Below are 22,014 nucleotides of genomic sequence, written 5' to 3' on the forward strand. Positions count from 1 at the left end.
GAAAAAAAAATATATATATATTTACAGTATATTAAAAGGATTTGTGTGGGCTATACAAAAAAACTTTTTAAAAAACACATAAAATATAATTCGTATATGTATATAATATATGCCCATATGTAATAATGCATATACATAATTTAATTTTCTCATAGTTTTGCTTTTAAAAAATTAATTTATAGTTTTATATATATATTTTTTTTAAATATGCGTATAAATTCACTTATATATGCTAATTTGTTGTTTACGGCTATCCATGCAAATTTCTTTAACAAAGGAAATAAGGCAAATTACGTTTCAGCTTATATAAACTCATTCCATCGCCATAATAATAATGATAATAAGCATAATACCGAAGATAACAACAAAATAAATGCTACTAGCATAGGAAAATCTCAAGATCAATTAAATAATTATTTTTCTAGGAGGTTTTATACTATTCAAAACAAAAATCAATATTTGAGGGAAGGAAAGAGAAATTCACAAGAAGATAATTTAACCAACTACAATATGGAATCTTCTAATGAACAAAACAACCAAATGATGGATGGGGATTCGTATAAAGAAAGACTTCAAAAATTAAAAAAATATATGGCTGATCATAATATTGATGTTTATATCATAATAAATAGTGATGCACACAATTCTGAAATTATAAATGATCAAGACAAAAAAATTTATTATTTAACTAATTATGCTGGTTCTGATGGGATATTAATATTAACAAAAGATAGCCAAATAGTATATGTAAATGCTTTATATGAATTACAAGCTAATAAAGAATTAGATACAAAATTCTTTGATCTTAAAATTAGTAGAATAACAAATCCAGGTGAAATTTTTCAAACAATTGCTGATCTTGAATTTAGTACTATTGCTTTTGATGGAAAAAATACAAGTGTTTCTTTTTATGAAAGATTAAAAAATAAATTAAAATTTCAATACCCTGATAAGAAAATTCAAGAAAAATTCATAAATAAAGATTCTATTAATAAAATTGTTAAAGATAAAAATATTAATTTATATGTATTAGAAACACCATTAGTTACTGTACCAAATGATAATGTAAATAAAAAGCCAGTATTTATATATGACAGAGAATTTAGTGGATCTTGTGCTGCACAAAAAATTCAAGAATCTTCTGAATTTTTTTACCAAAACCCTGATGTAGATTCTTTGTTACTTTCTGAACTTGATGAAATAGCTTATTTGCTAAATTTAAGAGGTTATGATTACACATACTCTCCTTTATTTTATTCATATGTATATCTTAAATATGATAGAAAAGAAGGAAGAATTGATGACATCATTTTATTCGCTAAAACTGAAAATATTAAAGATAATGTAATGGCTCATTTAAATAGAATACATGTAAAGCTTATGGATTATGACTCCATTGTTTCATTTTTAACAAAAAATGTCTCAACCAAAAATGGAAACATCACAAAGTATAATGAAAATAACCTTCTTCTAAGCAGCATACAAGAAAATAACAGTCCACGCTATGATATATCTCTAAGTCCAAATATCAACTTAATGGTATACATGCTTTTTAACAAAGAAAAAGTTTTATTGAAAAAATCACCAATTGTAGATATGAAAGCAGTTAAAAATTATGTAGAAATGGACAGTATTAAAGAAGCTCATGTTTTAGACGGTTTAGCTTTATTACAATTTTTCCACTGGTGTGAAGAGAAAAGAAAAACTAAAGAATTATTTAAGGAAACAGAAATATCTTTAAGAAACAAAGTTGACTATTTTAGATCAACCAAAAAGAATTTTATATTCCCATCTTTCTCAACTATATCAGCTATAGGTCCTAACTCTGCTGTTATTCATTATGAATCTACAGAAGAAACTAATGCTAAAATCACACCAAGTATATTTTTACTAGATTCTGGAGGACAATATTTATATGGAACAACAGACGTAACAAGAACAACCCATTTTGGTGAACCAAATGCTGACGAAAAAAGATTATATACCTTAGTTTTAAAAGGACATTTAAGTTTAAGAAAAGTTATCTTTGCTAGCTATACTAATTCAATGGCTTTAGATTTCTTAGCACGTCAACCATTATTTAATAATTTTCTAGATTATAATCATGGAACTGGTCATGGTGTTGGTATATGCTTAAATGTACATGAAGGTGGATGTTCTATCTCCCCAGCTTCTGGAACACCATTAAAAGAAAGTATGGTACTTTCTAATGAACCAGGTTATTATTGGGCAGACCACTTTGGTATTAGAATTGAAAATATGCAATTTGTAGTCAAAAAAAAAGAAACAGATGAAAGCACATTTTTAACTTTTAATGATTTAACTCTTTACCCATATGAAAAGAAATTATTAGACTATTCTTTATTAACCCCTCAAGAAATTGCAGATATTAACGAATACCACTTAACAATTAGAAATACTTTATTACCAAGAATCAAGGAAAATCCATCAGAATTTGATAAAGGAGTAGAACAATATTTGATGGAAATAACCGAACCAATTCACATTAAGTAGTTGAATTTCGTATATATGTACTTAGTTGAGTTAATTCACTACATATATTCACTTTTTTTTCCATATATTTCTACTAATTGTGTTTAGAATGTTTGTGGATGTCCATGTGCTATTTGTGTTTTTTGATTCAAGTGAAATATATGTTATGTTATTATATGCCTGATTACATTGGTATTATAATAAACATAAGCTATATGTATATGTGGGTACTGCTTTTTCCCCGTTTTTTAAACTTTTGGTTTTAAATATTCATATGTTTTTTATAATCAAAAGAAAGATTTTATATGATTATACCGTAAAACTTATCTTCACTTAAGTGATAATTCAAAATAAACTATTTTTACCAACCAAAATAAGGGATAATATATCCATTAACGTGCACTGCTAAAAAAGCGCAAAGTAGTTATATATCTATAAAATTAGAATGTTTAATTTTTAATTCTTAATTGTAATAATTATATATACATTTGATATGGTTTCTTTTTTGTCTAGCTTTGGGTTTATTCAAGTTATTTTTCATTTTTTTATAAATTATGGGAAAATAATTAATACATGCATATATATTTTAACAAAAGCTAAAAAATTCACAATAACTTCCCTTAACATAATTACATAGACATAACGCATTTATACATATTTTTTTCCATATAAATTTTTTAAAATAACTAAAATATAAATTATATATATTTAAAAAAGCAGTAAAAATATGTGCCAATTTTATAGGATGCTAATTTTTTTTGCGCATGGAGCATATGCATAATATTTTTTTTAAATCTTAAGATTGTTTGGGATTCATTTTATAAATTATGTATGTATATTTATGATATTATATTTTTTATTAAATGCTACATTGTTGTTATTATATAAAAAAATAAATGTACATAATATTATATAACTAAATTAATATTTTATTTGATAATTTTACCGTTTTACGTCTTAAACTCAAAAATATTTATGTACAAATATAATATATTTTTCATCATTCTTATTAACTATAAATTTGTTCAATCATAAATAAATAGCCAAAGAGAAAATAAAGCAAAATGATAAAAAACCAAAACTCGAATTTGTTGGCAAATTGTTTTTTAACAAAAAATTATACATATAACATTTTTAAATGCGTATAAAATATATACATATATAACCTTATATATTTTTTATATCAATCCAAATATACACAAGGATTATTTTCAATTTGTTTGAATATTATATATATTTTTTTTTGTTTGTAAAAAATGAATATAAGATTGCTTAATCAGTGTTTTCAAAAGAGTAGAAGCTGCTCATATATAAATGTCTTAAAAATAAATAACACAAATAACTGCTATCAATTATGTTGCCGTAATTACAGTGATAATGTAAAAGACCATTTTAATAAACCAAGAAATGTTGGGTCATTTGATAAAAATGAAAAAAATGTCGGAACATCGATTGTTGGTAAAGCTTCATGTGGGGATGTTATAAAATTGCAATTAAAAATTGAAGATGACGTGATAAAAGATGCTCGCTTTATGGCATTTGGATGTGGCTCAGCTATTGCTAGTAGTTCATATGCAACTGAATTGATAAAAGGGAAAACAATTGATGAAGCTTTAAAAATTAAAAATAATGATATTGCTTCCCACTTGAATTTACCACCCGTCAAAATCCATTGTAGTTTATTAGCCGAAGATGCTATAAAGCATGCCATTAAAAATTATAGAGAAAAGGTTATAAATTGATAGATACCAAATGTAAAATGAAGTAAATTGAATTAAGTGCCAAGATCCAAGATATTAGTATAAAATGAACGAACCAATCAATGGGTAGCAAGGTTTAGGAAATATAAGTCCATAATATTTCCCGTTACAGAAAATGAAACTTACTTTGAAACAATTCCTCTCAGCATATAAAAATAGCAAGATTGCTCGCTACATACAAGCAAGTATGGATATATATATATATAATAATAAAAGACAGAATGGGAAAATAAAATACTATTAACCCAAAACTTTGAAAAGAACGAAAAGTGGACACATAATAATATATATATTCTTGTTTTTATCTTTTAATTGATATTTATATAACACTATGAAAAAGTATTATAGCAGTTTCTTCAATTTTTTATTATTTTACTTTTTTTTTATGACATTTGTATGATCATATAATATACCATATATATCCCCATTATATACAAGGGATATTCCTATTAACAATTTTTTTATGTACCATATATAATTAGAAAAATTTGAAATAATAATTATAGTTTATTATTTTTTATTAATTTTTTTTCTACATCTTTTTACCTTTACAAAATGTATAATATTAACTTTTAAAACAATATTTTAATAAAATAAAAAATATTTTTAGTTTACTTTAAATGATGAAGTATACACAAAAAATGTATTATATGTGCAATTAGAAAACTCTTTATGACATATATGTTTAAGTAAATATAATAAAAAAAAATCGAATATACATAATGCATATGTATTAACTAAACAAAGAAAATGAACAAAACAAAAATATTAACATGGATATATATGTGTACAACTTTCTATGTTATGCATTATATACTACTAATACTATAGCAGTAGAAAGAGTACACACTACTACGTAATATTTAGACACGCCGCCTCTTTCGAGGTTTTGATGCATTTAATCCACATTTTGGTAATCGGGGTTCATGGATTATTTGAGTTATGTTTAAGTTGTTTGCATACATAGCTTGTAAAACTGTTTCAACTCTCATGATTCTTCTAAATTTAATATCAATCGAAAAAATTCCAAGTCTTTTGCACTTTTTAGCAATATTTTCTCCTATCCTATATGCACATCTTTCACTTTGTTGTAAAGATTTAGTAAATCCAACATTTCCAGCAAAAGAATTAAATATTGTTTTATAATTTTTACTCTTATTTAAAACTTGTATATGTACATTATTTTTAGATGTCGTAATAACAGCTCGAAAGGAATCAGTTGGTTCTATGATTAAATTATTTTTATCTCTATCTATATTATGAAATTCTTCTCTATCACCAAATAATTTATATCTTCTTTTATGCCCTTGACAATTTTTAAGGGTTTCTCTTGTTATATTTTTTTTTTTTTTATCTTGTTTTTTTACAACCTCCTTCAAATTTGTAATAGCATTTACTGCTTCTTCTGACAATGTTGTAAAGTTTCTATATCTATCATTATTTGTTTTTAAATTGGTCATAAAGTATATTCCTTTTAAGGCATTTTCTTTTTGCACTATAAAAGTTTTGAAAAGTTCATTTTTCAAAAATATTTTCTTATTAAATTGTATCATAGAGCTAAGCATTGTGTATTTAAGGCATTGTTGTTTTTATTTTTTATATCTAAGATATTAATTGTATATACAAAAAACACATATTGTAGATATACATACATATGCAAAATATGTACGCCAAATAATGTGCTGTTCGATATTGACATATTTTCTATTTACTTGAACTTCAAGTTTTTACCATTTATAAATAGTAAGAATATATATCATTTTCTTCCTTTCTTTTTGTACGTATATTTGGATGTATGTAGAAAATATATTAGATTAGAAAAATCCTCTTAAAAAATATATTCAATACAATAACGAAAAGATAAACTACATAATCATATATATTGTGTGCAGTTTGATATATAGTTAGAAGATAAAATATATCTTTATCAGTGTGCCACTATTGCTTAAGTGCATATTTGTCGCTTATAATTTTTCCTATATAATTTTTGTTCGCATATATTTTATTTATTCTTATGTACTCGGATATCACTCGGCACCTTTGTATTCCTTATTTTTTTCTCTTTTATGTAATGCCTGTTGAAAAATGTTTCTACATATAAATATCCCTTGTTATATTATTAAAAAAAAATAATAAATAAAAAACATCCAATCAATTTAATTTTTATTCAAAACCAATATAAGCATATTATTTTTATTTACTGATAATTTTATGATAGCCAATATCATAGAAGAGGTAAATAAATATCAAAAATACACCAACAATAAAAATATGAAAAAGCATGCTAAAATTAATTCACCATTCCCTTCTTTTTTAACAGTTCTTTTAGATCACCTCTCTTGAATATATATATAATTCAAATGAATCTCAAGGCATTGGCCAAATAATCAGATAATATTATATTGGAATTTTTTATGTTTAAAAATACGTCACGCAATAATATTGTGCACTTACACATATCTACCAAAACCAATTAGTAGCTTTTTTTGTTCTTTCTCTTTCTTTTTTTTCTCCTTTTTTGTGGAAAATGACGGACGCTTGCGACATTGGTCTCATTGGGCTTGCTGTTATGGGGCAAAACCTCAGCATGAACATCGCTAGTAACGGATTTAAAATAGGAGTATACAATAGAACTTATGAAAGAACAACTGAAACATTAAAGAGAGCCAAGGAAGAAAATTTAGTAATTTATGGATATAAAACACTAGAAGAGCTAATAAAAAATTTAAAAAAGCCTCGAAAAATTATATTATTAATAAAAGCAGGGCCTGCAGTTGATGAAAATATAAATAATATATTAAAATATTATGAAAAGGGTGATATAATAATAGATGGAGGTAATGAATGGTATTTAAATTCAGAAAAAAGAATAAAAATGTGTGCTGAAAAAAATGTAGAATATTTAGCTATGGGAGTTAGTGGAGGTGAAGCAGGTGCACGATATGGTTGCTCTTTTATGCCTGGAGGATCAAAATATGCATATGATAATGTAGAAGAAATATTAAAAAAATGTTCTGCTAAAGTTAATTCATCACCATGTGTTACATATATAGGTCAAGGGTCATCAGGAAATTATGTTAAGATGGTGCATAATGGCATAGAATATGGTGATATGCAATTAATATCAGAAAGTTATTTTATTATGAAACATATATTAAAATATGATAATAAAAAATTAGCAGAAGTATTTAAAAAATGGAATGAAGGTATATTAAACTCTTATTTAATTGAAATAACGTCAAAAATATTAGATAAAAAAGATGATTTAACAGATAATTATTTAGTAGATCTTATATTGGATGTAGCTGGTGCTAAAGGAACTGGAAAATGGACTATGCTCGAATCTATTGAAAGAGGTATTCCTTGCCCAACTATTTGTGCTGCATTAGATGCCCGTAATTTAAGTGCTTACAAAGAATTAAGAATAAATGCAAATAATAATTTTTCTAATGAAATAAAAATTAATAATACAAATGAAGATTTAAGCAATTTTGAAAATGATCTACTAAATGCTTTGTATTGTTGTAAAATTATTTCATACACCCAAGGATTATTTTTATTAAAGCAAGTCTCAAAAGAAATGAATTGGAACTTAAATTTAGGAGAAATATCAAGAATATGGAGAGGTGGATGTATAATAAGAGCTATTTTTCTAGATCGTATAACTAATGCATATAAAAATAATAGTTCTTTAGAATTATTGTTTATGGATAAAGAATTTTCCGACGAAATGAAAAATAAATTACCATCCTTAAGAAAAATTGTAAACATAGCTGTACAATGCTCTATTCCTATCCCTGCTTTTTCTGCAAGTTTAGCCTATTTTCAAATGATATCATCAAAAAATTTACCCCTTAATTTGGTCCAAGCACAAAGAGATTTTTTTGGATCGCACACATATAAAAGAATTGACAGAGATGGTGACTATCATACTCAATGGGAATAAATAATATTTCAATCATAAAATATTTTCAAATGAATAATACTCGATATACAATATACACACATGGGAATTAATATCAAAATGGAAGAGGAAAAAATATATACCAGTGATCATGTAGCATTCATTTATTCTCTTAACTTTTGAATTTCCCCTAATTTTTATAGAATACTAATTTTCTCATTCTTATATAAAATATTTTTTGAGGTTTTCATGCATATGTAAATATGTGTATGTATTTGTATGCATGTTAATAAACATCATGCTTTCACTTTTTTAAAGAAAATGTTTTATCTATTGAACTTTTTTTTGCATTAAGTGAAAGAAATAATTAATATTCTCCTGAAACAAATGAGTATTATTGTTGTCCTGTATTGCTTTATCATATGCATGATTGTTGTATTTTATTTTATTGAGATGTTATTGAAACTATATTCATATTAGACCTGCTCTTGCTAATATAACAAAAAATATAATTTAATTGTAAAAATTACAAGAAAATAAAATAAAGGCATAAATCCTAAATATTTTACTATCAGATTAAAATCAAATTATGTGCTTTTTAAGTAAAAAATAATGTAGAATATATAAAAATAAATCGTAATAAACATTCCATATATATTTTCATAATATACATTATGATTTTTGTGTGTGTGCCTAACTTATTTAGATGAATAATAATTAGAGCAAGACTTGTAACGTGTATCTTTTTACCTATATTAGGTGCATTAAAATTAATTTGTTTAAGTATAACATGAGTAAACGCGTAAATTATTCTTCAATTCAATTTGGATTTGCAAGTGTGCGTACATCTCGTTTGATGCTATAGTCTTCAGCATATATATATTCAAAAATAAATGTAAAAAGATTAATTTTTTAAACTTTTTATTTTTGTACAAATATATAATAATTCTATGTGTTCTTTGTTTCCTCAATTTTCAATAGTTTGTGAAAATTAAATAAAAATGCGCAGGGCATCGTAAGTATTTATATATAACTACTATTTCATTTATCTTGAAAAAGAAATTTTATTTCAGATATTTTGTCAAATATATATATTTATTATTTGCTTTGTCTTTTAAAAAATCTGCACTATATCATTATTATTATTACTTTTTTAAAATGGATAATTTATTATATTACATTATGCTGCAAAATAACAGCGTCCAGCCTATAATTGTAAAGCAACCATCTGCTATAATAATACACACTCAACCTAAACACCCAATCACTTTAGATTTACCCCCACAAAATATAATTTTAAAAAATGATGAACCAAGACCAATAATAGTTAGACAACAAAATCCAAATGTAATCATTCAAAAATCTCAAAATGAGTTTTATGACAATAATAATATTTCAATAGGGGACTACAACAAATTTAATGGATTAAATCTAAATAATACAAATAGTATAATGGAATATGGTATTAATCAAAATAAAAATAATTTAGATACTATAAAATTAAATGACCACGTTGATGTCCCATATCTATATCATCATAATGGTCAAATTTTTGATTATGAAAATAAAGCAATACCTATAAATAATATGCATTATAATAATATCCCTTTAAATAACGATAATAATTATTCACCTTACAATAATTTCCAATGTTCAAATAATAACACAGGGTGAATTATCTCTAAATATAAACAATATGATTAAGTATCTTAATTGCATGTCTTTCTGTGAAAGCAAACGATTATATTCCTTGAAAATGTGGTACATTTGTTTGTGTGCACATTAGAATGAAAATAGAGTTAAGCGTATTCATAGGTAAATAAAAGATATATATATAAGCAAGTGCACCTTTTCTACAAATAAAAGACAAGTTTTTGTTCATAGCATAGACGCCTGGATGATCCATAAAAATGGCATTATTTTATAAGCATAAATATATGCTAAATATATATTTCAAGAAAACATAATTTTTTGAGAAAATAAAATTGTTTAGAATAATTGACGAAATACAATCAAAATATATTAAATTTTTATATACATTGAGGGATATACATTTTTTTGTTTTTGTGTAAATGAATAAATGATACTTTTGATTTAATAAAATAAAAACATATTAAATTGTTATTTTTGTGTTATTTTCGTTTAACGTGTTCATATTTATTTTTTTATATAAGATGATATATCACCAAACTGTTTTAAGCATTGAACTCTTACGTATAAAATGCTAATTTGTTGTTTTATAAAGTAATATTGGTTAAATATCTTGTTTGCACAAGGTATTAATTTGTTTAAGATATATACTATATACACATGTATATTTACATTGTTATTATTATATTTTTAAATAATTTTACTGTACCCAAAATTGTCATATTTACATTACGCACAAAAAGGCAAAAAAACAAAAAAATAACGAAAAAAAATACAATAAGACCCACTAAATAAAAATGAAATATATCTACAAATATATATGCAACAACTAATACAAATGCACATTTTTTTTCATAAAATATGGAAAAATAAATGAAATTTCCGTATTATTGTGAAACACAATTTTCCATTATATATTTATAAAATCGGTATTAATTAGCATGATTATTATTAGGGAAATTCCATTACATCCATATTTTATTCTTACATTTGTTGCATATTTTTGCTCAAGTTAGCCATAACATGCCTATTTTGATCTACTACTACTGTGTCTTGGCATGCATCAATACCTTGCATATAACTTGGAGGTGCTTCGTTTTTGACAACTACATTTGGATTTGATTGTTTGACAAAAACAGATGTAGGTGGATTGTTTTTAACAACAATATTAGAAGGTGGCTGACTAAGAACCATTGCTGGTTGAGACTCATTTTGAACAACTACTGTAGTAGGCATTTGCACCAATATTGGAGAGGGTAATAACTGATTTTTGACATATACAGGTGGTAATGACTCGAAAAATATAGGATGATTATATTGTTGTACGTTTTCTGAATATGTTTGTGGAAATACTACATTTTGATTAGGGACATACATTTGAAATTGCTGCATTGGGGCTACATTCATCTTATTGTCCATTTGTGTTACGAAATTGAAAGGTTGCATCGTGAAAAATAGTTTAATAAAAAACGAAAAACAATAAATGAAGATCTATAAATATTTGGATAAATAAAAATTATCTATGTAAATAAGAAATATTATTTTCCCTCGGAACATATGCAATTTTAAAAATTGTTCTGATATTATTATATTTAAAATAATAAACAAAATTTATAAATATAAATAGAAAATATTTTAAAATATATTCCACAACAACAATAATAATATAAGATAATAAAATAAAAAAACGAAAAAAAAATATATTTTTCTATAAAATTTATTTCACATTGATTTAGATTGTAAGGTAATTAATATAATAAAAAACAAGCATATGTGTATTGTGTGTAATTCGGTATAAATATATTATGAAAATGTATTGCTATATTGCAACAAATGCGCAATGTAGCTATATTAATTAAATAAAAAAAAACATAATATAGCTATATTTTTTTATTTAGTAATATAAATTATGTACACGTCATACAAATTTGTAGAAATACACACTTTACGAATCTATATTTTTTTAACAGCTGTCTAGCAAGAATAAATAATGAGTAATTAACATTAATTGTTCAGAAAAATTATATTCCTAAAAACGCTAGTTTATAGATAAGTGTGTATATACACACAACGAGCTATGTATGCGTAAATATAGAATATATATATTGCGTAAAAAACATAAGATTTCTTGTTAATTATGCATATTTACCGCCTATATATTATTTATATTTTAAAAAAATATATTTTTTTTAGCATAGACACATTTAATTGTGTATCAAATAAGTATTATGTTTACAATTTTCATTAAATCCATAGTTTTAAGGCATGGGAAAATAAAAATAACAAAAATAATTTATAATTCACGAAATTGATGAAATAGGAAACGGTAATCAAGTTTTAGTAAGTCGAATAATACGATAAAGCCTTAAAAAAAGGATAAAAATATTGGGACAATAAAAATTTTTATGGTGTAATAAATGAATTATTTCCGTTATAAGGACTAAAAATTAAAAAGAAGCATAAATACGAATATTTTCATATTCATTAATAAATAAATTGGTAATGGCCATAATAATTTTATTAATTAATAATATATTCAATCAAGTGGGATATACACATAACGCGTAATCATCTACATAAATATAACTATGCAGATAAACGTTAAAGATATACAAATAATACTATAGCACCAAATATGTAACACATTAATTTTTCTTTTTTCCCTTTTCAATAGCTGGACATCTTTTGATTTTTATCATATTCTCTAAAGAAATCTCTCATTCTATAAAAACCAATTTGATCCATTTTATTAAAAACGTTACTTCGAATAAAATCCTCATGCAGGATAGGTATAGTTAAATTTTTTATATTTTTTTTATATCTCCTGTTTAATATAATGTGTGTACTTTTGTTTTCTCGTATTTTTTTTAAATATGGTCCAATGTAACAATATTTTTGATTAACTTCACTGCAGTTTGCCATTAATGTGTTAATAATACACTTGTTCTTTATATGATATTTATTCAAAAAATTTTCATAAAATTCATATTTTGATATCTGTTCATTAGGTATATAAATACCTGGGATTATTTTTTCTCTAAAATAAAAAATGTCCTTTTTATCATTAAAAAATTTAACAATTTGAATTGTTATATTATCTTTCGACCCAGATAATAGCGCATAGTCTAAAATATTAATTACTGCGTCACTTAATGCATATTTATTTACACTTTCATAACTGAATTTTGCTACATCATTCCAAGAAAGCATTTCAAATACACCATCACAACCTAAAAATAATATATCACCTACATTTCCATAATATATTCTTATGTCAGGCACACATGTCATCATAGTTTCATGAATATTCTCTGGGGCAATTAAATTTTTTTTATAATTCTAAAAAGATAAAAATAACACAATATTACATAAATGAAAAATAAAAGAAAATTTCATTGCTATTTATTTACATTGACTAATTTGTTCACTTACTTTGTCTCCAAATGATCTTGAAACACCAATATACCCAAGTACCCTTCCATTCGCAACAAATCCGCCAGTTTTATCTATTCTTTCCCTTTCTTTTACATTATAAGGCTTATGGTCTTCGCTTAAAGAAATAAACGACCCATCATTTTTTATTAGCATTGCTCTAGAATCCCCTTCAGTAAGTTAATATTGAATAATAAAATGATGAAAAATATATAATGAACAAATAGTAAGAGAATAGCATTTTAAAATAAAATTATATATTTAATACAAATTGATTAAAAAACATGGTGTACAAATTTAAAAATCTTTATTGGTACCTAAATTACAAATATAAAGTTTAAACATATCGCTTCCATGAATTTTCTCAATGATCGCAATTATTGCTAAAAAAATAACATAAATTCATTCTATATTGTATTTTTGTATAGAATTTCAGTTTTAAGTTTTATTAGAATATGATATTATACACATTTATATAATATACATATCATAACAATATATGTATCCATTTATTTATCTATCTATTCCTTATACCTGTTGAACCACTGTTGGAAAAGCTACTCTCTGCGTTAAACAAATTAAAAAAAATGCACATAAAATATATATTAAAATGTAACCATAAAAATATATTTACTATTGTATGCATATTCTTTCGTGTTTACTAGTAATTACATAGTAGAACAATTCTGCAACATTAATAAATAATTTTACCACAATAACTTAAACATTTTGATTAATCGATGAAGATGTAAAGAATTGTTTCAATATGTGCATATACATTATATTTTTCGAATATATTTTTTTCAATTAAATTTGTACTGACGTAAAATTTCTCTATCCATTTGAATGCACGCTTTTGTTATGTTCTCAATGTCTAAAGATTTGCAGTTGCCTGAAGGGAATAGAAAGTTTTTATTTTATATAAATCCCCAAATTAGCGCATATATATATTCTTTTATTAACTCGTTTTAGCTTTAACTATACCTATAAAATTGGCTGCATTTCGAGCGCAAAATAAAGCTGTGTCTTTTCCTACATGCCTTAAATTATTTATAAAATAAAATCGTGAGATCATTGCCAAAATTTTATATTCTTATAAGAAATGAAAATATAGCATATTTACATTTATGTATTAAATTTAACTTTCCTATAATGTTAATATTATTTATAAGTATGTTTACCCATCAAATATAGTGCACATCCTTCATTAAAAAAAATTTGTAAATTTAAATATATTAGTGTATTTATTAAAACAATAAAAAATAGTAGTGTTAAATAACTGTTTTTCGATTTTACCTGCATGATTCGAAATTTTTGAGAGATGCTAATATGACTGTTGCCTAAGAATGTAAATATACATAGGTATCATATTGTCATTTAGTATAGTGTATGTTATATTGAGAACACCGATTAAGATGGAAATGCATGACCCACTAACTAATCATATTATTCTTTCAATAATTTATTGGACAGAGGCATTCTTGCAAATTATATAGTGAAATACTCAGATATAAAACACTTTCATTTAAATATGCATATATTGGAATAAATATATTATAAATAATAATAAAAGTTGTATGCAAATTTAAGTAAACAAATAGGAAGAGAAAAAAGGATATATATTTATTTTACATCCTCATCAGTGGATCGACGTCCTTGCATACTTCCAGCACAGGCATGAGTATACCAACTAACGACTTCAGAAACTTCTTTTGCGCTTATCAATTTGGTCTTATTCATAATTATAGTTTTTTTTTTAAATAAATATGTCTTTTTTCATAAAATGGCATATTTATATATTTAAAAAGAGAGAAAAAACATAAATAAATAAAAAAAAGGTAAAGAAAATAAAATTAAAGAAGAGATAAAAAAGGAATATACACATGCATTAATTAAAATTACCTATTTCTTAACACTTATGACAAGGAACATTATTTATTTTTTTTTAATAAATATTGCATGCATTATTTCTACAGTGGAACATTTTTTAAAATGCAACAAAAAAATTCAAACTGTGGAATTATCCATAATTCTCAAACTCGAGAGAAAAAACAAAGGAATTCTATATTTTCATTTTTTCCACACATGTATATAAGCATATTTCATATAAATAAAAATTTTATCTTATACAAAATTTTCAAAAGTAAATTTTCATTTAAAAAATTAAAAAAAAATTTTATATAGACAAGTAGTATTAAATTTATGCCCACTTTTTACAAGCAGGTTTACATAAATTTTATATGCATATTTATATTATTCTGTATTTATGCTAAACTGAAGAGAGTGAATAATAAATTGTGTCCATATTTTTTAGTGTGTTTTTTATGTAGAATTTCATTCGAAAAAAAATGCACACGTGTGTTATAATTGTATTTTAATAAAAGGGTTTAATGCTAAAAGGAGATATAAAAGTAAACAGACAAAATTAAAGTAATGATCTATCTTGGAACCAAATTTGTATTACTAATTAATCACTTATATATAAACGACTTATTCTAAATAAGGCAAAAAAGCAATGCTTTTTTAAAGTACCTTGTGAATAGATATACTTACACTTTAAAAATTAAATAGTACATAATATATTTAAGTAATTGGAATTATTCTTAATTTATGATAACCATTTATTTAAATTAAAATATATTTCTATTATGAAATATATTGAAACCTTCGAAATACTTATATTTAAAAAAACATATAAATTTTTTCTATAATTGTTAATTCAGCAATTTAAAATGTTGTAAAATATGTAAAAGGCTTATGAGTCTTATATCGAAAATAACAAGCATAAATATTATATACACAGATATAAATGTATTAACATTATTTATATTTTTTTCTTATTTTTATGAAAATCGCCATCAACATTGTCAAACAAAATGTATAATTAATTTCATTATATTTTTTTGCATTTAATAAATAGCAGTGTGTTTATTATGTATTACATATGTGTATGTATTGGATTAATTTAAAAAGTTGTTGCATCCGATTTTTTTGGTATTCAAACAGAAAATTGTAAATAAGCATAATAATATTAAAAAAATAGGAATGTGTGCTATATTTTATAAATAAAACCAAACCAAATATCATGTTGTTTATTCTTTTATGTAATTTTATGGGAATATACTATTCAGGACTAAAATCTATTATAGCATTATTATAACACATATCAGAAGAATACCAATCCGCATATTTTTTTGAGCAAAAGGTGATTTTATTTTTTATACTTTCTTCGTAATTACACAGTTGTTCGGCAAATCCAACATTTGGGCATATATTCTTTTTGCTCATTAAAAAACGAAAAGCTTCATTTAAAAAATAGTTCTATAAAAAAGGAAATGCACACATATAAGATTTATTATATTCCAAAGGGTATAGCATCAAAATCCATTTCTCTTTTTCGCTATTCTCTTTCTATATATGTGCAATTTTTCATTATCAAAATTTAAGAGAAATAAACAAAACTTACCTGTTTTCCTATCAAGTATGCTAATACTATTGTTGGTGATCTACTTATTCCATGACTATGAGATAAAAAAAACATGATACATAATTTTCAATATATTCTATCACCAATTTATGTATTTACTTTCATATTTCCATGTCCACAAATATATACATATATATAATGGCGCAATCAAATATTATGAGTACAATTTCTTATTTGTATAAGTCCGTGTATATTACAAAAATCATGATGTATGGACATTAGTGTAGATACCTGCACGTAACGAAGACTGGTTGATTTTGGGTAACAAAAGAATGAATAAAATTGTTGGATTCATCAAAATATTTGGATATTTGCTCTAATCCCATATCTTCAAGATTAATTCGTAAATCATCATATCCTTTGGGGATTTTATCTTGTGGGTATTCTAAATATGTACAACAAACAACTAGTGCTTTGATGTTATATTTTTTAAGATCTAAAGCTTTTATGTCATTCAATTTACCCATGTATAAAAATGGCAATATTTGTATCATTTACGTTTATGAGCAAAATATTCAATATGTAATATAACAAACCTATGAGCACATATAATATGAATTTGAGATATAGTTTATTTGTTTACATTTATCTCAGCAATGCAAATATATTACAAGAATATTTATACTTTTTTTTATGTATACTAAACTTTGTATATATTTAGTCTATATATATATATATATATATATATAATATAAGTATATATACTTATTTCAGAAAAAAATACAAAAATCTTTTCAACTATTCGAAAATTCCTTTTATATATTATGGTAAAAAATATAATATTTTCATAATAATTAAACAAATTATATATTATATGCATGAGACACCTCCGCAATATACACTTTATTCAAAAGAATATTTAATAAATTTTTAGCTATATAAATACAAGCCTATAGTAAATAATTGCAATATAAAAATATGGAGTGAAAAAAAAATTCGGACAATAATTGTATGATTAATTATAATTATATTCGCTTATTTTCCGTGGTAAAAAAATAAAATACATATATCCATAAATACAAATATATTATGTATATATGATTTTTTATAAACTTTTTTCCTTCCCTTTCATTGAATTTTTGGCACTATCTTCCTTTTACATATAAGAAATGTTTCATTTATTTAAAACAAAATAATAAAATATTCATGTTATAGGACACTACTTGGTAGCTACACTCTTAAAAGAACAATGTACACACATATCGAAATTATATATATATATTACTGTCTATGACCTAGTATACATAAAATATAAGAAATCAAAAAAATATTATACTATTCTATTTTAAACACGTAAACGTATATTCATACCATCTAAATTATATATACAATATAATACTAGTTTTATAAAAATGAATACCCGGGAAACCGTCGAACCAAATGCAAAAAATGCAAAAATGCAGGCCACTCTAAAGCAAGTAATAATTTACAATGTATTTATTCAAAGGTGTTATTTATAGAGGAACGCATATTATTTTAATGCTTCTACATATATTTATATGCATATATTAGTGTATCTATTTAAAAAAAAAGAGCATAAGGTTGTTAACTGTATCTTATTCAGACCTTTTCATAGAGCATTTCAATGTTAAGAAAATTAAAATAATGTAAAAAATATATCCAATATAGATATATAGAGTATACCTTTGAAATATTTATATAATATATACTAAAATAATCGATCGAACAATAACTATTTTGTGCATTGCCCCTATATGCAATCTTTTATACATTTATGTTTTCTTATGATTAGATCAAAGAAAAATTAAAGATTATTGAAAAAAAACACAACAAAATGTTGGATTTATTGTGTGAAAATGAAAAGTTAATATAAAGGAAAGAAAACAAATATAGAGGATATGTGACCACTAATGATTTATGCTCCCTTAAAAATGATAAAACTTGCAGTTGTATATGAGAAAGAAAACAATTATGAATTTATATACACATTTGTGATATAACATAAGACGTATTATAATTTTTTATATATAGTGTTTTAAATGATATATTTTTACAAATTTTTCATTATTTTGAGGGGAAGATAAAAAAGTTATAAAATTGGATATAGAATATCATTTGGGAAACCTAGAAATAAACCCACAATTAATAAAAGGTTATGGCTATTAATTTATGCATATTAACTAATGATATGCTTACTATTAAAAACTTAAACAAGCAAAAAAGGTTATGCTAAATTTATAAAAATATTTTATGTTATCAAAAAATACACATACTTAAAAAAAAAAATTATGTCTTATAAGAATATGTATATTATCAAGATACATGGATAAAATCATAAGGTTATACATATATATATTATATAAAAATTAAACTTATTAATGTCTTTAATTAGTTAATATTGTTGCAATTAATATCTCCTTTATTAGTGACTGTGGTATAATTGGCTCTTTCATCAATTATCCAAATATTTATGTGCACATCCTTTTTTATATTTATTTTTTAATTTTACTAACATTAACTAAATTATTAAAGAAATAAAATTATAAATTTGAATAAAATGTAAAAAAAAAACATAATGATATAAAAAATATCAATATTATGTATACATATATTGCTAAGCAAAATTTAAAAAGTTTTATGGAAATACCTATTTATAAAAAATGCGCGATTCTTAAGAATTTTTAGCTTGCCATTTTTTTATATAGAATAAAATAATTATAATATTGGATTTTTCTTCTGAATAATTTCCTTACATGTTTTGTTAAAACATTATATTGATTATTCCTCCATCATGGCAGTAGTATAAATAAAAAAAATAGAAGCATAAAACAAATATGTATAAATAAACAAATAGCACTGTTTAAAATGTTTTACACATTTTAGGCGTAAAAAAAGCTATAACAATATATATATAAAGCTATAGTGTGTTGCACCTAACTTATATCATAGTTATTTAAACTATATATAAATTTTCCTAGCTATTTTTCCTCATTTCTTTATGTATATTTTTTACTACAGTATGGTAATATATCCTATTGGAATGAACGATACACAAAGTAATAGACATAAAATGAATTAATTTAATAATTATATATATTTATGAAAATATTTATTAGTATATTTTTTAAAACATAATTTTTTATATCTCTTTAAAGGGAAGAAGAACAATTTGATTGGCATCAAAAATGGTATGGTGTAAAACACATATTCGACGAATTAAATATACAAAATAATGCAAAAATTTTGAATATTGGATGTGGTACATCAAGTAAGGACTTTATATAAGAGAATGACATAATTATATGCCACCTTATTTACTTTGCTTTAACATTCATATATTTACTACATATATATTTTTTGCTTATTATTTTCAGAGTTCAGTGAAGAGATGCTTGATAGCGGTTATACTGACATAACCAACATCGACGCATCCTCTGTGTGCATAAATAAAATGAAAGAGATATACAAGGACAAGCCTAATTTAAAATGTAAATAAAACTTTTATTAGCTATTCGACATTATTAACATATGAATTATTTTATTACTCTCAAAAAAATATAGACACAATTACTATATATATACTATATACCTACGTATTAACACATTGCAAACTTTTTAGATATCCAAATGAATGTCTGTGATATGAAATTGTTTAAAAATGCAGAATTTGACTTGATTATTGATAAAGCGTGTCTTGACTCTATAGTTTGCTCAGAAGATTCTTTAAAAAATGTTGAAGAAATGCTATGCGAAACATCAAGAGTTTTAAAGTAATTATACGTACACACATATATTTATGTACCTTTTCACTATATATCATCACTATTTTTATATTTTTAAAATAAATACATTACAATTTTATATAATTAAAATTATAAAAAAACAATTTAGACCCGAAGGTGTTTTTATTATTATATCTCATGCCCAACCGTCCTATCGATTGGGATATTTACAAAAGCAAGATTATAAATGGAATGTTACGGTTAAAACAGTTAAACGACCCATGCTAGGAATAGTAGGTAATTTTTTCACACACATAAAAATTAACCTATGCATACAGATATTTTTTTAAAGTTTCTCTACCAATATTTATTAATCTTTTTCCTTTTTAAATCACTATGTATACAGCCCCCCCTATAGATGACAGTTTACACTATGTTTATATTTGTACAAAAGGAAATGCGCAAGCGTAAGCATATTTCTCATTATGACCAGCACAATAAATAAATAACTATATATATAACAATAATAATAAAAAAATTTAGCAGCAATTAAAACAAAGGCTTTCTTGCTAATTGAATAATTACCAATTGCATTTTTCCTTTTAATTGATTAATTATTCAATTCAGTTTGTCAGTTTAATAATTAAAGCAATATATTAAAAAAATTTTATAAAAAAATTCGTTTTATCCTATTAATTTTTTTTTGATATTCATATATGTACTGTATTATATTATAAATGTGTGAATTTATGTCGCCACATTTTTACATTATTTTACAGTTACAACTTTTTTTTTTGAAATTTACATAGCCTTTTGTGTTTCATATTATTGTCAAAACTTTATGTAAATGGCATTTTAAAATTAAACATAAAAAAATATATACACATTGCATATACTGAAAAGTCTAATAATGTAGTTCCTGAAATATATATTAAGAACTTATTTATTATCCGTTCCTTTGTGTACAAATTAAATAAGCATAATTGTATATGCATAATGTGTATAATATAGGTGCATATTTTTTCCTTTAAAAATAATAATTCTACAAATTGAATATACACTCAGTATATTTCATTAATATTTGATATTATTTTATTTTTTGAGAAGGTATTCACTGCAACTGACAATGAAGTTGTGGGAATTAATACACCTATGTGCATAATTGTTTATATTAGAAAACTAGGTAAATAAGGATAGCATAACAAATTGAATATGTAACATTTCATATTGGAGAGAACACAAATTTCTAAATTGTGTAAAAACCCACATTATCCTTTTTATAATTCTTTAAAACAGTTGTATATATAATATACAAATATATAAGCTTAGTCGCATATAAATGATACAAATGCTGGTATATATACAACGAAAACTCCGCGTTACCACATAACAGAAATATATATAATATTGCAACAAAAAACGAAAAAAACACACACGGAAAAAAAAGAATATTTTTATTCATTATAAGGTTATTTATATATGTGTACTAATATAATATTCTAAATAGTCTATAAAAATTTCTTAACTCTCTGTATTTACACTGTTCTGCTTTACAGCTTATTAATATTGATATAATTGTATAAATTTATGAGAATTAATAGTGTA

The 22,014-nt window shown here is 23.7% G+C and overlaps 9 protein-coding genes across 9 annotated transcripts; 5 read left to right on the forward strand and 4 right to left on the reverse strand.

Moving 5' to 3' along the window:
• Positions 1-207: 207 nt before the first annotated feature.
• Positions 208-2,514, forward strand: PVVCY_1301960 (aminopeptidase P, putative; the record flags this gene model as incomplete). Its single annotated transcript, XM_008623871.1, has 1 exon — positions 208-2,514. One exon carries the CDS (start codon positions 208-210, stop codon positions 2,512-2,514), a length of 2,307 nt encoding a protein of 768 aa, XP_008622093.1.
• A 1,235-nt stretch (positions 2,515-3,749) lies between these two features.
• Positions 3,750-4,235, forward strand: PVVCY_1301970 (iron sulfur cluster assembly protein, putative; the record flags this gene model as incomplete). Its single annotated transcript, XM_008623872.1, has 1 exon — positions 3,750-4,235. The coding sequence occupies one exon, from the start codon at positions 3,750-3,752 to the stop codon at positions 4,233-4,235; it is 486 nt and encodes a 161-aa protein (XP_008622094.1).
• Positions 4,236-5,116: 881 nt separating this feature from the next.
• On the reverse strand, positions 5,117-5,818 carry PVVCY_1301980 (mitochondrial ribosomal protein S11 precursor, putative; the record flags this gene model as incomplete). Its single annotated transcript, XM_008623873.1, has 1 exon — positions 5,117-5,818. One exon carries the CDS (start codon positions 5,816-5,818, stop codon positions 5,117-5,119), a length of 702 nt encoding a protein of 233 aa, XP_008622095.1.
• Positions 5,819-6,780: 962 nt separating this feature from the next.
• On the forward strand, positions 6,781-8,199 carry PVVCY_1301990 (6-phosphogluconate dehydrogenase, decarboxylating, putative; the record flags this gene model as incomplete). The annotated part of the gene is made up of 1 exon (XM_008623874.1): positions 6,781-8,199. One exon carries the CDS (start codon positions 6,781-6,783, stop codon positions 8,197-8,199), a length of 1,419 nt encoding a protein of 472 aa, XP_008622096.1.
• Positions 8,200-9,315: 1,116 nt separating this feature from the next.
• Positions 9,316-9,831, forward strand: PVVCY_1302000 (conserved Plasmodium protein, unknown function; the record flags this gene model as incomplete). The annotated part of the gene is made up of 1 exon (XM_008623875.1): positions 9,316-9,831. The coding sequence occupies one exon, from the start codon at positions 9,316-9,318 to the stop codon at positions 9,829-9,831; it is 516 nt and encodes a 171-aa protein (XP_008622097.1).
• A 960-nt stretch (positions 9,832-10,791) lies between these two features.
• On the reverse strand, positions 10,792-11,226 carry PVVCY_1302010 (conserved Plasmodium protein, unknown function; the record flags this gene model as incomplete). The annotated part of the gene is made up of 1 exon (XM_008623876.2): positions 10,792-11,226. One exon carries the CDS (start codon positions 11,224-11,226, stop codon positions 10,792-10,794), a length of 435 nt encoding a protein of 144 aa, XP_008622098.2.
• Positions 11,227-12,474: 1,248 nt separating this feature from the next.
• PVVCY_1302020 (protein phosphatase PPM3, putative) lies at positions 12,475-14,979 on the reverse strand (the record flags this gene model as incomplete). Its single annotated transcript, XM_008623877.1, has 8 exons — positions 12,475-13,146; positions 13,240-13,409; positions 13,557-13,622; positions 13,774-13,803; positions 14,063-14,131; positions 14,224-14,279; positions 14,536-14,579; positions 14,872-14,979. The coding sequence occupies 8 exons, from the start codon at positions 14,977-14,979 to the stop codon at positions 12,475-12,477; spliced, it is 1,215 nt and encodes a 404-aa protein (XP_008622099.1).
• A 1,383-nt stretch (positions 14,980-16,362) lies between these two features.
• On the reverse strand, positions 16,363-17,220 carry PVVCY_1302030 (protein tyrosine phosphatase, putative; the record flags this gene model as incomplete). Its single annotated transcript, XM_008623878.1, has 3 exons — positions 16,363-16,560; positions 16,706-16,760; positions 16,958-17,220. 3 exons carry the CDS (start codon positions 17,218-17,220, stop codon positions 16,363-16,365), a joined length of 516 nt encoding a protein of 171 aa, XP_008622100.1.
• Positions 17,221-19,478: 2,258 nt separating this feature from the next.
• Positions 19,479-20,880, forward strand: PVVCY_1302040 (methyltransferase, putative; the record flags this gene model as incomplete). Its single annotated transcript, XM_008623879.1, has 7 exons — positions 19,479-19,487; positions 19,706-19,743; positions 19,843-19,955; positions 20,062-20,175; positions 20,307-20,457; positions 20,579-20,706; positions 20,816-20,880. 7 exons carry the CDS (start codon positions 19,479-19,481, stop codon positions 20,878-20,880), a joined length of 618 nt encoding a protein of 205 aa, XP_008622101.1.
• Between the last annotated feature and the right edge of the window lie 1,134 nt (positions 20,881-22,014).

This window comes from Plasmodium vinckei (assembly GCF_900681995.1).
Source record: "Plasmodium vinckei vinckei genome assembly, chromosome: PVVCY_13".
Lineage (NCBI taxonomy): Eukaryota > Apicomplexa > Aconoidasida > Haemosporida > Plasmodiidae > Plasmodium > Plasmodium vinckei.